A 17,357-nucleotide genomic window follows, 5' to 3' on the forward strand; every position below is an offset into this window, starting at 1 on the left:
TTTGGCCACTATGTATTCGATTTATTATTGTATATTAGTTACAAACATGGTATGGTGTGTCTGAATAGGAAGTCCTCCTGTATACATTACAGGATTGTTTAATGATGAAGAAATCAACAAAAGTTATCCATGAAACAAATATTTACAGTTCATCCAGCATTCCTATATAGAACAAAATGCTCTGTGACGTCTGTGATATTTTCACTAAGACAGTTTACGGATACATTGCATGTGTAAAATGGCAAGCTTAGCAATGAGGTTTTGCTTCATCACTGTCAATTGTTTGAGCAAAATCACATATTTGAACAGCTGCTCTCAAAATAATGAGATTAAACAACAGTGATTGTTCTTAGTTCATACAGTTAATGCCAGAGTAGATTACACATATGAAATATTGATTAAGCAAGAAAATAATGTGAATGATGACAGCTGTATCATCACTGAAACATGCATGCTGAGCTTTGTAAAGGATATAGTGTCCCATGATCTCTATATACAATGCCCTCCATGAATATTGGCACCCCTGGTAAATATGAGCAAAGCAGGCTATGAAAAACTGTCTTTATTGTTTAACCTTTTGATATTTTGTTAAAGGGAACCCCGACTATGAAGACTTGTATGGCTTATTAGATTAACGCTGACATCTGCTATATGAATCCGCTATACAAAAACACTCTAGCTGTCAGGGTTTTTTTTTTTTAAATAATAAAAATCCTTGCATTTGTATGCTGCAATACATTCTGGGTAGTGACGTCAAATGGTTGCAACGGTCTTGATTCTCCAGCGACCCTACAGCGGTATAAACATGTCTTCAGCCTTTTCAATTTGAACCCGAGCGTAACATAAGCGAGGAGGCTAATATAGAAGACATTACTCAAAATGTACAACAAAATGAAGACGATCAGAGAGGTGAGGAGGCGAGAGTGGGGCAAAATCCATCTGTTCAGCAACTGCACGCCTATGCCAACCGAGAGAGAGTGTTTGTTGTTCAAGGTAAGCGTATGGATTAAACGATCGTTTTATGACGAAACGTATTCTGATATCAATATTATCAGCCATCTTGCCGTTGTATGCTTTATCCTGTTTATATTCCAACGGCCCGCCAGTGCCCTATCGCCATGTTATGAGCAAACCTATGCTATCTAAAAAACACTTCTGTGTGTATGAAGGTACTCATACCTTTGCAAAGCTAATATTCTTGTGATTTGGTTGATATAAACCATTTTGAGATACAATCACAACAGCAGCTACAATCCATGTCTCTGTCAGACCACCGATATACAAACAAACAAACACTTACGAAATGGAGGCAACTCACCTCATATGAAGCCTCATAGTAATCCACTAATCCATAACATCCTGACAAAAACAGTCGTTACACTGGCAAAGATCCAAACAATCCAATTATGTAAAAATATTTACTCCACCTTTCAAAAGAAACCAAAACCATGCATGTACTCCAAATGGTTCAAGAACTGCTTTAATTTTACGTCTTGTGTTTTAGGCTAATTTTACAGGAGCTTTATGTTACGAGAATATACAGAAACAAACGGCACTAACAAGACGCTTACGGGTTTGATTATATTTACAGATAGCCCTGGCATCACAGCACACAAGAACTAGAAAAAGTACAGCCAAAAGCAGCACAGTGTGGCATTCATTTCCTGCTGCGGGGGCTAGTAGCTAATTCTTTTGAGTGCTAAAGTGCAACAATTTACATCATCGACTCAGAGTGCATTGCGCAGGTCACGTAATGGCAGCCTCCATAGGTTAAAATATGTTTTAAATGTTAAGGATTTTTAAAGTAATGAACATATTTCATGGGTTTCTAACAAGATATCTTAGTATAAGGGCAATTATTGCATGTTAAGGCCTTCAAGTCTTCACAGTCGGGGTTCCTTTGAAAAAAAAATCACAAAAAATTCTCTGCTCTCATGGATATCAAACAGTTTCAAACAACACAGGTTTATCAAAATAAGGTTTTTATTAAATATGTGTGTGCCACAATTATTGGCACCACTATGAATTCATATGAGAAATTTATTTGACGTATATTCCCATTGATATTTTACATTTAGTACACCTAGGAACAGGAAATTGTTCAACCATGACTTCCTGTTTCACAGGGGTATAAATATGAGGTAACACATGGGCCAAAATCCTTTACTCATTCATAACAATGGGTAAGACCAAGGAATACAGCTGTGATGTGCAGCAAAAGGTTGTTGAGCTTCACAGAATGGGAAGTGTCTATAAGAAAATAGCACAAGCATTAAAAATGCCCATTTCCACCATCAGGGCAATAATTAAGAAGTTCCAGTCAACTGGAAATGTTATGAATCCACCTGGAATTGGACGCGTCTCTATATCGTCTCGACGCACTGTGAAGAGGATGGTTCGAGTGGCCAAAAAAAATCACAGCTGGAGAACTGCAAAAGTTAGTTGTGTCTTGGGGTCAGAAAGTCTCCAAAACTACAATCCGAAGTCACCTACATCACCACAAGTTGTTTGGAAGGGTTTCAAGAAAAAAAGCCTCTACTCTCATCCAAAAACAAACTCAATCATCTTCAGTTTTCCAGACACTACTGGAACTTCAAATGGGATCGGGTTCTATGGTCAGATGAAACCAAAATAGAGCTTTTTGGCAATAAACACCAGTGGTGGTTTTGACACAGAGAGAGGCAGCCATATGGAAAAGTACCTCATGCCCACAGTTAAATATGGTGGAGGCTCTTTAATGTTTTGGGACTGTTTTTCTGCCAGAGGACCTGGACATTTTGTTAGGATACATGGCATCATGGACTCTATCAACAGATATGAAATGAAAACCTGACTGCCTCTGCCAGAAAGCTTCAAATGGGCCATGGCTGGATCTTCCAGCAGGACAATGATCCAAAACATACAACAAAATCAACTCAAAAATGGTTTACTGACCACAAAATCTAGGTCCCGCCATGACCATCCCAATCCCCTGACTTGAAACCCACATAAAACCTGTGGGGTGAACTGAAGAGCAGCGTGGACCTCGAAATTTGATGGATCTGGAGAGATTCTGTATGGAGGAATGGTCTCAGATCCCTTGCCATGTATTCTCCAACCTCATCAGGTGTTCTAGAAGACTCAGAACTATCATGGCAAATGGAGGTAGTACATAGTATTGATTAAAAGGGTGCCAATAATTGTGGCACACATATATTTAACAAAGATATATATATATATATATATATATATATATATATATATATATATATATATATGATAAACCTGTGTTTTGTTTTCTATTGTTTGATATCCAAGAGCACAGACTATTTTTGTGAAAGAAAAGATCAAAAAGTTCAACAATAAAGACAATGTATACATGTTGGTGATTTTTTACATAGTGGGTCCTCTTAGAAACAGGTGATACTAATAAAGGTGATACACTATCAAATGACACATAAAATTGACATATTGTAGTCATTTTCACAACTTAACAAAAAAACAAACAAACAAAAAAAACATCTGAACACATGAATTCTGCATAATATCAAAGAGAGCTTGAAGATAATGTGAGGCCATCTGTCTAAAAGTTGAAGTTGAACCAAAATGGACCCTTCAACAGGATAATGATCCTAAGCACACTAGCAAATCCACCAAGGAATGGCTCAATAAGAAGAAATGGAGGGTTATGGAATGGTCTAGCCAAAGCCCGGATTTGGATCCTATTAAAATGTTGTGGGGGGGGATTTCAAATGGGCAGAACATGCAAGTAAACCCTCAAACATCTTGCAACTGAAAGAATATTGCATGGAAGAGTGGTCAAAAATTCCAGCAAGCCTGGTGGACAATTATGCAAAACCCCTAGAGTAAGTTATTTCTGCTAAAGGGGGCAATACTACCTTCTGAGGCCAACGGTGTACTTACTTTTTCCACAGAAGAATATCACATCTAATGATATTTCTGTTGAATAAGTGATTGAAAATGGTATTTTGTGTGTGTGTGTGTGTGTGTGTGCATATACATGTATGCATGTATGTAGGTATGTATAAAGATCTGAAGTTTCTCAGACAGCCATGCTGGGGAAGTGCAGGAGATAGATCGGCTGAGCTCGCTGTCCAGGTTCACTCAGACACGTGCTAAAGAATGGAAAAGCCTTCCCTTTGGGCCCATTGGAGAATGAGTAGAGCAGGCTCATGTCATCAGCATTGTAGAAGGAAACTGTACGCTCCTCACAGTCCACAAAGACCCCAATCCTTAGAAGTCGAGAGGTCACACGCAATGGGGTCCAGGGTTGGGTGCCTGCTGAGTACTCCGTGTGGTTGCGCAGACGCAGTGTCCAGTACCCATTATTGGGGCACAGCTTCACACGTGCCTTTCGATTCACTGTTTCCAGGGCAACACCTATGTCCCACTTGGGCTTGGTGCCAACGCCCACCTCCCAGTAATGTCTGCCTGTATGGAAACCTTGGGCTCCGAGAACATTAACACACTGAACGAAGCGCTTCGGATTCGGTTTGTAGGGCAGCATGGCTTCAGCTTCAACCACTTGGGTCCTGTCTCGAGAGAGCTGGAGGCTTGGATGAACTGTGTCCTCATCGAAGGTCACTGGAAGTGGGCCTGAGCATGACAATAAACATAGACACACCAAGACCTACAACCTCTGGCAAAAATTATGGAATCACCACACTTGGAGGATTACATAGCAAATAAACAAAATCACATATATGACACAACAAAAATATTCTGGCTTCATGAAACACCTCAGACAAGTGAAATGAAATAATTTTAATTAATGGCATATTTTTCCCAGATCACATAGAGGAAAAAATTATGCAAATCACTCAATGTTGAGGAAAAAATGATGGAATCATCTTGTAATTTGCATTTCTAAAACAAATACCAGCATAAATCTAAAAATGCAAATCAGTCTGCAGTTAAAAGAGAGTGCTTACAGGCCTCAAGCATCAAGAGCATAGACTTTTTGAAAGGAAACATGGCCTCAGCAAGACAGCTGTCAATTGAACCAATAAAGGATTATAAAACTCCGTCAAGAAGGAAATCCAACATGGAGTGTAGCAAAAGATGTCATGTGTTCCCAGTCAGCTGTGTGTAAAATTTGGTGCAAGTATAAACAAAATGGGAAGGTTATAAACGGAAAACATATGGGTAGACCAAGGAAGACGGCAAACGTCAGGATAGAAAACTCAAAGCAGTACGGCTTGAAAATAGAAAATGCACAACAAAACAGGAGTCAATGTTTGCGGCAGAACTGTAAGAAATCGGCTGAATGAAATGGGATTTACGTATAGAAGAGCCAAACGAAAACCAGCACTAACAGAAGAAAACAAGGTTACAGTGGGCTAAAGAGAAGGAATCATGGAGTGTGCACGATTAGATGAAAGTGATATTAGTGATGAATCACAAATCTGCACTGGCCAAGGAGATGATGCTGGAAATTTTGTCTGGTGCCGTTCTAATGAAACATATAAAGATGACTGCCTGAAGAAAACAATCAAATTTCCCCACTCATTGATGATATGAGGTTTCATGGCAGGTAAAGGACCAGGGGAGACCTCAACAGTCAATGCACAGGTGTACATTGAAATTTTGGACACTTTTCTCATTCCATCAATACAAAATAGGTTTGGCGATGAAGCCATTTTCAGGATGATGATGATGGTGTTAAAGCTTTTCTTCAGGAACGGCATATTAACTCAATGACATGGCCAGCAAACGGTCCAGACCTCAATCCGATTGAAAATTTATGGTGGAAATTTAAAAAATTGGTCCATGACAATGCTCTATCCTGCAAAGCTGATCTGTCAACCGCTATTCAGGAAAGTTGGAACCAGCTTGATTGAGAATCTTGTTTTTCATTAGTGATGTCCATGCCTCAGAGAATTCAGGCCGTCATAAAAGCCTTAAGTACTACAGTAATTGTGATTTTTTTTTTTTTTTTGCCGTTGTTGATTCCATAATTGTTTCCTTATCATTGAGTGATTCCTTCATTTTTTCCTCTGCTTGATCTGGAAAGAACTATGCCATTAATTAAAACAATTTAATTGAGGTATGTTTCATGAAGCCAGAATGTACAGCTATTAAGCAAAAATAGTTTTATGTCATATCTGTAATTTGTTTAATTGCTACGAAGTAAAAAAATCCAGGTGAGCATCATTTCAGTGTGGCCATTCCATCATTTCTGCCAGTGGTTGTAAATGTTACTGTGATTATTATGGTTTATATGCACAGAATACAAAATTACACTTATTTTGTGTAAATTAATAGGGACCTTGATAGTTTAATAGTTTGTACTTCCTTCTGAAGCCTTCGGATGGTCGGAAAAGCAATGTGAAAAGGGTCGGATGAGAAATCGCTCTCCAAAGCATCTAGACCCCAATGGGCTACCACCTCTGCAGTGAGTAACCAGTAGTGAAACTTAAAAGTGTGGTGTTTTGCACAAGTTTATGAATGCGCTTATATGGCAAAGCCATTACGTTTTTGATTAGTCAAGTGGTAGCATCATAAAGCAATTGCTTAAAATGCTACATACTTTCATTTCCTTAACATGGCCTACACAAAATCCATAAAGCTATGCATTTCTGGTTGGTTGCCTGTAGACGTTTTTCTCTTTAATGTTCACTGGTGTTATTATGGTGTAAAGTAACTTGCCAAAAATTGCAAGGTGGTGCGATTTAATGATGCCTTCCTCAGATTAAGTGGTACTGAAAACCAATGATCTTTATGAGCTTCGATTGCTTATAGTGGTGAGGACAGTTTATCACATTTCGATATTTTAATCGGGATTTTGTACATACATTACCTGGTTTTAAATTTTTTAACATTTTTCGCCACAAAGTATACTGAAGAGGAGCTATGTATTTGCTCTTAAAACCTTCAATAGAAAGTCCTGGAACATGTGGTCTGAAAAGGACAGGGGAAAAATCAGTTTAGGTTTAAAGTGTCAGAACATTTTTAACATAAAAACAGCATACTAAATGTTTTATAACTTTTTATAAACACAGAACGTCTTATTGAGGAATGATGACATGGTTTCATAGCTTGAAAGAACAAGACGGGCTATAGCACTAGAGTTCATGTAATAGAGGTCTTCAAATACCACCTACCTGGAATGTAATTCTGGCAGCTAGAGGGGGACAAAGAAAGAGAGTAGAGCATGTTAGCATTAGAGCAGATGCTTTGATCTGAACAAAACTCATATCGATAGTCCTTCTTTTATGCAACATGTAAACTGGGAAGCTGCGAGTAAATAACTGCACATTACAACATTTGATTCATGATGTCCAGGAGTATTTTGGGTAAATAAAAACGGGGGGGGGGGGGGGGATAGGAAAAAAGGAAATGATAATGTGTGTGTGCAGTCATGTCTGCAACACCAGCACTTCTACAACACAACACACGGCAATGTTCCCTACGGTGCTGGTAGCCATTTGGAGTGAGCCCACTGTCTGCCCCGGTTCTCGAATTGCTGTATGCAGAGCCTCGAGGTGTCGTTCCAGGCTGTGCTCCAGCTCCATCTGATCCCGCCGCAGCTGATCCAGCATGGCCGCCTCCTCCACTTGCAGGAAGTGATGCAGAGCCTGGAAATCATGACACACTCTCTCCTTGAGATCAGCTCCCATTTTCTAATCCAGACAAAATTGAGGATTCACAGAGACACAGAGAGAGAGAGAGAGAGAGAGAGAGAAACAGAGAGCAGGTTATATGTTTTAAATCCTGTGCAAGGACTTTTCATGCCTTTTCAGCTTGCAAAGCCAAATAATACTTGTTTGAGCCAAACGTCACATTAAAATATTCTTCCTCTCATCAATAATCCAGAAAACTAGGATGTAGCTTGCATTTGATGTTATGTTATGTTAACTGTCTTGTTATGGCATGTAGTACAAAAAAAGATCAACGAAAAGACACTGAGCAAATGGCTAAGCACTCAGAGTTAACCCAACATTCTTCCCAGGTTGTCCAGACAAGTAGGGCTAGCTGCTGCTGAGTGACCTGAAACACAGCACGGGCTTTTGTCCTGCGTTCAAACCGCTGTTGAGGAGCCTTACTCTTAACATGTTCATCTCTTCTTCGTCTTTACGGATCATGGCAATCAGCTGTTCTTTCCGTGGGTCCAGACCGTCCTTCATCTGCTTCTGGGAAAGGAGCATGAAAGCCACTGTTGTATAGTCTTACGATTGTTAGAATCAATATTGGGGGACTAATGTAACGTAATAGTGTACATATCAGTCATGTTTTGAAATAAGAAACATAACCAAATATGTCAGGTGGACCGATATGACAAAAAAAACCCCCAAAAAATCATATTTTATCATTTTTGTCAGGTTGTTGTATAGTCAGATCACCCACAACAGCAAGGCTTTTTATTATTATTTTTTTTTAAATGTCAAGATAAAACCTCGTGAGAGCTTACAAGGGTTACAAAGGATTTTGTTGTTTTATTGGCTAAGAAAAACCTTGAGCTTACCTGTAAATTCCTCACAGACGCAGCTGATGAACTGGCTCGGACCTTTTCGACCAGGCCAGCCACCAGATAGTTGGTCTGAAACTGTTTTTTGGGGAACTCCTTCCGGCACTGAGGGCACATCGCTGGACCTCGAAGATCTCTCCAGTAGGTAGTGATGCATGACCTGCAGAAGTGATGCATGCAGCCAAGCATGACCGGCTCTTGGAACAGATCACAGCAGATGGCACAGGTGAGATCCTCGCTGAGACTCAGAGTCTCGTCCTGCCTCATACTGGACGCCATGGATGAAGAAAAGCCTGGAGCCTGACTTTCACTTCCACTTCAGTCACACTCTGGTCACGCAGCACGAACAAAAATTAGCAAATGTCAGCATATTTACTAAACATTCTTGAGACTGTATGTTTTATATAATTACATCGACATATAATGTCTTTTCTGGGGTTTCTCTCTCTCTCTCAGAAATACACTTTTAATCAAACCACATTGAAAAACTAGCTTTTTATTTACATATTTACATGGATAGTATTAATTGTTTACAAAATTATTTACACGTAACAGAATATAGTAAAATATTAGTTACGTGTACAATAATGTCGGAAAACGAAGTAAACTTTATTTATTTTATCCCAACGTATCTTTGAAAAGTTTGTTAGCTCGCTAGCCTGCTAACGCTACCCAAGTACAGTCTGTATTCAGCGTCTACGTCAATAAACACTATAATGCTAAGTCGCTAAAGCCATTGTTTTTTTAAAAAAAATATTTTGCTGCAGTCTTTAACAAGTATAAGAACATTTACCAAAACGTCGCCTACCCCTGTAGCTTCTTTTTTGTTGTTGTTGTTTGTTTTGCTAGGGGATTTCTGAGCTCAGAGTCCAAACTGCTGAACGTCTCTTGTGGGTGCAATTGCAAATTACACTTTACTCCCTATATGAGTGCACTTCGTAGGGTGTGACAGAACAGTTTATCTGCCTTATATAGTGCACTTATTCAACCACTTGTGTCCAACTTGGCAGGAAACCATAATATCAAGTTTTGATGGAAAATGTATCAAAAATTTATACTATGTTAACTAAGATGAAACATAAACAGGGAAAAATACATATGCATGATGTTTAAATACATTAAGAGATAGACATATTGTATTGTTTCTTGTAGCCATGGACCACTTTAACTGAAAAATAAATTTCCATGGACCCCCTCGGTATATACTTATTTACTTCATGAACACTGTGTACTATTTATTGGAGCTATAGAGCTTTCTACTACTGAGTTTTGTGGGTACAAAGTTCAGGAGAACTTGCACTAGGTCCAACTATTATTCGTAGGCCTGCTTGTTTTTGAGATTTGAGATTTAGATTAACCCATTCAGTGTAAGGTTTGAGGTCAGGGCTCTGTGCAGGCCACCCGAGATCTTCCACTGCAACCTTGGCAAACCATGTCTTCATAGAGCTCACTTTGTGCACAGGGGTATTGTCATGCTGGAACAGGTTTATGTGAGTTCCAGTGAAGGGAAAGCATAATGCTGCAAAGACATTTTATACAACTGTGCTCATCCAAATTTGTGGCAACAGTTTGGGGAAAGCCTACATATGGGTGTGATGGTCAGGTGTCCACATACTTTTGGCCATGTAGTGTATGTTAAAGGTACTAAAGACATTTTTCCAGAGAAGCAGGTGTATGTATAGTACAGTGCAAAAGTCTTAAGCACATGTAAAGAAATGACAAAAAGTAGAAAGAAAAATTCTATAAAGCAGATACCTTCAAGGATAATGAAACGAAGCATTTCTGCATACATACATAGACTATAAAGAGTCAATCACATCTGGATTGCTTCATTTCAAATCCATTGTTTTGGTGTACAGAATCAAAATTATGAAAATTGTGTCACTGCCAAAATACTTATGGACCTGAATGTATAATGATAGATTGTACACAGACGTTTGTAGAATATCATATTCTAGTAAGTTCTATCATGTTTTAGGAAGTGGGGGAAAACTGGAGAACCTGGTGGAAACCCACACGGGCAGAGCGAGTGCCAGTACACAGAACAGCTAAAACCACTAGTCACAAGCATGCACATATTATCTCAGAATCCCTTGGCACCAACACAATGTAAACACCCCTTCTTCCAACACACACAACATACTCAACATACACACACACACACACACACACACACAAAATACCACCAATACATTATAAAATAATGCCTTTATACCAGTTCATTTCTCTCCTACTGAGATGCCTGCTACAGAGCATGCTTTACACTACAAATGTTTTGTTTTTGTTTTTTTTAATATGAACATTAACGCATATTAATTTATTTTTATTTATTCTATACAGAGAGGCTTATATTAATGTTTGTTAAAGGGACACTCTGGCCAAAATAAAAAAAATGTACCCATTGATACATTTGTTGTAAACATGCTCGCTTACATCTTACATTGATGATGCAGTGGGCTCTGTAGGGAGATTTCCTGGTTTACTGGGGAAAACCACTCCTGATTACATATCTTGGAGGTGAACACAACATTTGAAAGACTACAACTGTAATGGGTGGATATGTGGGGTGGGGGTGGGTGGAGGTGGGTGGGGGTGCTAATCAGGTAATGGTATGTTCAATAGCGATGAACATGGATCAGAAGCGATGGAGAAAATTAATTACTCAAGCAACAGAAATGACTCAACAGATGAGGGTTTTTTTTTTTTTTTTTTAAAGTTACTGTTACCTGGTGATATCCAACAATACATGTTCAAGCCAGAATGTACAGAAGAAGAACTGCACCAGCAAGTAGAACAAGAAGCATGCGGAGAGCAACTGCGGGTTTTTCAAAATGACACTGAGCAAAGTTAACTAACATGTTAGTTAACTAGCAAGCCTAGTGTGCTAGTAAGCATGCCAGTTTTACTAGTTAGCTACCTAGCAGAGATGAAAATGTGTGCTGAAAAGATGAAGCAATGAATTATTCCTCCGAATTGCCTCTAAAAACAACCATCTTCTGTTGGATTGGACAGGTGTCCAGCTCGATAGTATGAACAATAGCAAACATTTAGAAAACGGTTGCGTATGTATTGCATGCTGGGTATTGATTGGGTATTCTGCTAACACACCAACAGTAAGCATTACAATCCTTCAATTTTCAAAAAATTGTGGATCAATTTTCTGTCCACTACACAATTACAATTATAATTTGTTACAAAATTAAGTGTACTTACAACCAATTGCCGGGATAAAGAGGAAAGAACCACACGGGACCAGAGAGTGAGGTAAAGCAAAGGTCCAAGTTTATTGTTCCACCACACGAGATCCACACAGTTTGCGATGTCCCAAAAAGTGATCTAAAAAACCAGAGCTGAAGCTCTCCTATTTATACGGTTTTCTTAGGGTCAGGATGACCCAGACACCAATTTGTTTAGTGTTAGCTGTCCCCAAAACACCATTACACCTGCGAGACAAGGCCGTTCCCAGAGCCCTTATTTCACGGCCCCCTGCACCAGCGAGACAAAGCACGCAAGTGCTGCTTGTACCTGTGGTTGGTTTTGGGTCCCCAGCGGTTGCATCGGCAGGGCTGTTGTTGTGGGGGCACCTACGGGTTGGGGCGTTACCATCAGTGCCACCTGTTTGATCTCTTTTTTCTTTTCCTTTTCCTCCTGTTTGGTTCTGGATATCTCACCAAGTTGTGCCTTATAGAGTTGAGTCAACAGGGTTCTGTAGCGTCTTTAGCTTCTTTCTTCAGTTTTCGGAACTGTTCCACATGATGTGTTACGTGGACCATAAATGAGCTCCATTCCATTGAGCTCAGCCCCACCACTTCCTCCAACTTCTTCTGTACCTCGTCCGGGAGGGCTTTTTTCAGTAACATTTTGAATAGGCCTATGCTTGCCACCGACTCGTCCCATTTAGCCCGTCTCGTCTCTCCACTTGTCTTGGAAGCTCTGCACAAATGTTACTATGTTCTATGTACTAAAAGGACGGGGCCCTTTTGTCTCGTTGTTTTCTTTCCTCGAGACAGCTCATGCACCTGAGCTAGGGATTTGGCCGTTTCTTGCAAGTTCTCCAGCTGTTTTGCCGAGGAACGGTTCAATGCTTTTTCAACAGCATGCAGCTTTCTTATTTCTTTCAATTGTTTTGTTTTCACATTCCTTACTGAGTTAGCTACTTGTATTGTTAGATTTGTGAGTTTTTCCAACTCCTCCATTTTCTCTTCATCATATACTGCCACGTCCTCCAGTCGTGCGACACGGTCCTCCAACGCTTGTTCCACCTCCCCTAGGTATGGGGTAATCAAAACGTCCCCTTCCAGATGAACCACCCTTCCTTCTTTTCCATCCTTATTTTTGTTTCATCTTGCCTCCATCACTCTGTCCCACCCGCCGTCAACGAATTGTCAAATTCACCCTCAGCTTCTTTAGCAAGGCAGTGGTCGTCTTGGAGATGTGTTTGGGGTCGTTGTCATGCTGGAATAAGGGAGGGGAGCAAGCTCTGCTTCAGTATGTCACAGTACATGTTGGCATTCATGGTTCCCTCAATGAACTGTAGCTCCCCAGTGCCGGCAGCACTCATGCAGCCCCAGACCATGACACTCCCACCACCATGCTTGACCGTAGGCAAGACACACTTGTCTTTGTACTCCTCACCTAGTTGCCGCCACACACGCTTGATACCATCTGAACCAAATACGTTTATCTTGGTCTCATCAGACCACAGGACATGGTTCCAGTAATCCATGTCCTTAGTCTGCTTGTCTTCAGCAAACTGTTTGCAGGCTTTCTTGTGCATCGTCTTTAGAAGAGGCTTCCTTCTGGGACGACAGCCATGCAGACCAATTTGATGCAGTGTGCGGCGTATGGTCTGATCACTGACAGGCTGACCCCCCACCCCTTCAACCTCTGCAGCAATGCTGGCAGCACTCATACGTCTATTTCCCAAACACAACCTCTGGATATGACGCTGAGTACGTGCACTCAACTTCTTTGGTCGACCATGGCGAGGCCTGTTCTGAGTGGAACCTGTCCTGTTAAACTGCTGTATGGTCTTGGCCAACGTGCTGCAGCTCAGTGTCAGGGTCTTGGCAATCTTCTTATCGCCTAAGCCATCTTTATGTAGAGCAACATTTCTTTTTCCAGATCCTCAGAGAGTTCTTTGCCATGAGGAGCCATGTTGAACTTCCAGTGACCAGTATGAGGGAATGTGAGAGCGATGACACCAAATTTAACACACCTGCTCCCCATTCACACCTGAGACCTTGTAACATTAACAAGTCACATGACACTGGGGAGGGAAAATGGCTAATTGGGCCCAATTTGGACATTTTCACTTAGGGGTGCACTCACTTTTGTTGCCAGCGGTTTAGACATTAATGGCTGTGTGTTGAGTTATTTTGAGGGGACAGCAAATTTACACTGTTACACAAGCTGTACACTCACTACATTACATTGTAACAAAGTGTCATTTCTTCAGTGTTGTCACATGAAAAGACATAATCAAATATTTACAAAAATGTGAGGGGTGTACTCACTTTTGTGAGATACTGTATATATATATATATATATATATATATATATATATAGGGATGGAACATCTTTTGCAAGAACTTGTAGAATCTATGCCAAGGTACACTGAAGCTGTTCTGGTCCAACACCTTATTATGGCACTTTATGTTGGTTCCTTTAATTTGTCACAAATGTTCTACAATCGTCTGAATATTAAAGGGTGCCATCTGACAATTGCACTTCCATGTATACACACTTTCCGATAGGAAAACAGTGACTCTATGGTCTTTTAGCAACATCCATCAATCCATACGTTTTCTATATCACTTATCCTTCACAGGGTCAAGGGGACCCTGGAGCCTATCCCAGAGAACACAAGGCAGGGGAACCCCCTGGACGGGGTGCCAACCCATTGCAGGGTACATTCACACAAACACTTACACACTAATTCACACACTACGGTAAATTTAGAGGTGCCAATCAGCCTACAATGCATGTCTTTAGACTCGGGGAGGAAACCAGAGTACCCAGAGGAAACCCCTGAAGCACAGGGAGAACTGCACAGGGAGAACGGTCAATTATTAAGTAAATTTCCTCATTAAGTAAATGAGATATCCATGCATATTTGCTGATGGGTTCCAGAGAAGGTCTTTGGTTAGTTGGTCATTCAAAGGCCCTCTTCCTGTGAAAGCAGGTGGTTCTTGGCCATGTGTAGTGATGAAAAATTACAGTCTTTCTAGCAACAACTATATGTGTGGTTTGCAAGATCAATGCTTTAAAATAAAACTAAATACCTTCTGTCTTTAAAAGAAAAAACCAAACACTTACAGCTAGAGTTCCCTTGAGCACTAGCTTGACAGGCCTGGTTTGAGACTTGTGCTTGGTCACAAAGCATTGTTATGTAGTTATTCAGACACGTGTAATATATGTTTTTGTACTAAAGTCTGCAACTGGGCTTTTGCAAACAGAAGCAAAGAATATCTCATGGTGGAGATGTTGGCCACTGAGTCATTGCTTGGCTACCTAAACTACTCGCTCTCCAAGCAGTGTCAGTTAAGATCAGCAGTCCTGCACCTCATTGGCACCAACGGTACTACAATACCAAAGCAGTGGCTATCTGCAGTGCTCAGAGGCTCAGGTGGGAAAGATATGATCCCTGTGACTGAATCATAATCTTGGGAACACAAAGACAAGCTTCAGGCTTAATTAGCCATCTATTCTCTCCAGGAGGTGCACAAAGCAGTCAGGCCAGAGGCACAGCAGATTGTGGAGCTTTTTTTTTCCTCTTTGTTAGAATGAACACTTACCAAACGTTACATTCATTTTTTATGCATTGACATTTTCATTTGTTATATATCAAAAACGTTTAATCCCTTACCCTTTGAGCTGTCGGGGATTTGGATAATTCACATTCACCTTTGAAAGACACATTAAACAGGAAGCATCAACGATCAATAGTCAATACTTTCTATAAAATGGCTGTCCTGTGAATGAGAAACATGCAACAAGTTCAATATGTATTGACACCTGTTCTGCACACCACTGAAAAGCTCAGATTTAATGAATCAAATCACTGCCAGTGATTATTAAGAGAACGTTCAGACAGGTGGTGGGGTGGTGTTTGGGGTGAGGTCGGTTTTTCTGAATCATGTCTGAATTAGGCAAACACTTCTGTTAAACTTGCAAGGCTTTTCGCTTTCGTGAGCGCGTGCGAGCTCCGTTTGAGTAGTGCATTTAAGCGAATAACTTGTTAACAGATAAATAAATGGAAATTCAAGGACACTGTCATTTAATTAGCACGTAAACACCCGTAATGCTATTTTAGAATACGATCTTGATCTAATATTTTACACTAACAGTAAAATACGGACGCGTTCCTGTGCCGAGCTCGCGCTCACTCAAGCTCCGCTCTCGCGCAGTCCAGCCGGATTTGTGCACAGGTTCAATAGTACGGCGGCTCTGAAGGGTCAACGATGGTCTCGCGCTGCAGCAGAGAGCGCGCGCACGGTGCACACTGTCTCACATAGCGCGAGCTGCTGCTGCCCACTTTGTTCCAACGGCAGACGGGCAACGGACAATTAATAGTAAGTGCCATTTTCAATCATTGGTCTTGTTTAGGTTTTAAATTCGTGTTTGTGTTGACAGGCATTAAATATGTTTGCATAGCATATAGTGGAACGCATATGTGTATGTATATAATGAACGTGAATAAATCAGATTTTTTTTTTAATGTCTTTCTTACACCTTATCCTTGCAATAATTCAACAACTTGTCTACCTCCTCAGTTAGAGTGAAGTCTATGACAGCCAATTTTTAAATAATCTGTGCATTATGAAATTGTCTTGAAAATTATAGTGGGTCTCTTAGATCTTTCAGTTCTTTCTCACTCGTGCAGGTAAAAGCTTGGTTTGATAAAAGACTTGTTGGAGTTTGAGATGCACCTCTTTAATCATGCAATCTTTTTTTTTTTTTTTTTTTTAAAAATCCTTGAATTGATGCTTGCAATTCAGCACAGCATTTATTTCAGTAAAATCTGTACAGTGTCGTAGCAAGGATAAATGATATGAGCTGGAAATAGCATAGTGGTATAGAGTCTCTTATTTGTAACAGTTATGGCATCATATCAGTGGAGGATCTAATCCATGCCTTTAACTTGACATTGCTGAATATATGATACATGCCTGGATATCTAACTGCTGTACACACTACAGCATTCCTGCTTACTTTGCAGCAATTTGAGAGACCTGGCAAATCCATATACATGGCAATTTAACTACTCTTAGAATTCAGTTTCACTCTGCAAAAACCACACCCATAGCTCCCATTTTAAAACCAGTGGAACTTTGAGGGTCTTTTGAGCCTATGAGATTGGGGAAGAGAAAATACTGTTAACAAAGAAAATCTGTTGCAGAGGGCCACAGTACTATTTTTTCCGCTCTGAATGTTTGATTTAACTGATGAAGGGCTAATGAGGTGTAAAGCAGGGAAAACACAAAATAATATATTACAATATCTCCTGAATTAGTTTTCACAAAAATATGTTACCTATTGATTGATGCCCCTTGTTTTAAGGGTTTTTTTTTTTTTTAACTTGGCATTCCATTGCATGTTAGCCCTCTTTAATAAGACAATAAAGAGTTACCATCAGGAGTAAAAGACAGGCATGTGAGATTTAAAAAGGGCAGTTTATTAAACTTGGCAACAAAAACAGTAATAATAACATGATGATGGAAACAGAAATGACTTCTGGCCATTTTTTTTCCATCATTTATGGTATATCACATTCAAGAAAGGAAGCCAGTCTGTTTATTGCTTCAGTATTATCTCACACCCTTAGGCTGCAATGCCGTTTTTCCAAGTTGATCATCTGTGTAGGACTGAAAAATTATGTTGCCATTAT

The 17,357-nt window shown here is 40.1% G+C and overlaps 1 protein-coding gene across 4 annotated transcripts; it reads right to left on the bottom strand.

Annotated features, from left to right (window-relative positions):
- Positions 1-9,381, bottom strand: trim105 (tripartite motif containing 105). Of its 4 annotated transcripts, none has more exons than XM_053630919.1 (7): positions 9,276-9,381; positions 8,465-8,796; positions 8,046-8,132; positions 7,413-7,622; positions 7,104-7,123; positions 6,800-6,900; positions 1-4,596 (listed from the first exon to the last, which is right to left on the bottom strand). In XM_053630919.1, exons 2-7 carry the CDS (start codon positions 8,744-8,746, stop codon positions 4,043-4,045), a joined length of 1,254 nt encoding a protein of 417 aa, XP_053486894.1. In that variant the 5' UTR covers positions 8,747-8,796; positions 9,276-9,381; the 3' UTR covers positions 1-4,042. The 4 variants fall into 4 exon arrangements, with proteins under 4 accessions (XP_053486894.1, XP_053486895.1, XP_053486893.1 ...); XM_053630920.1 differs by having other exon boundaries at positions 8,046-8,129; positions 9,261-9,378; XM_053630918.1 differs by having other exon boundaries at positions 9,261-9,376.
- Positions 9,382-17,357: the final 7,976 nt, after the last annotated feature.

The sequence above is a fragment of the Ictalurus furcatus genome, chromosome 8, assembly GCF_023375685.1.
Source record: "Ictalurus furcatus strain D&B chromosome 8, Billie_1.0, whole genome shotgun sequence".
In the NCBI taxonomy this organism is placed as follows: Eukaryota; Metazoa; Chordata; class Actinopteri; order Siluriformes; family Ictaluridae; genus Ictalurus; species Ictalurus furcatus.

Coding starts and splice junctions, on each gene's coding strand:
- trim105 (XM_053630919.1), bottom strand. CDS start 8,746: ATGGCGTCCAGTATGAGGCAGGACGAGACTCTGAGTCTCAGCGAGGAT. Junction 8,133..8,464: donor CGTCTGTGAGGAATTTACAG/GTAAGCTCAAGG, acceptor CTCCTTTCCCAG/AAGCAGATGAAGGACGGTCT. Junction 7,623..8,045: donor AAGAGATGAACATGTTAAGA/GTAAGGCTCCTC, acceptor TGTCTGGATTAG/AAAATGGGAGCTGATCTCAA.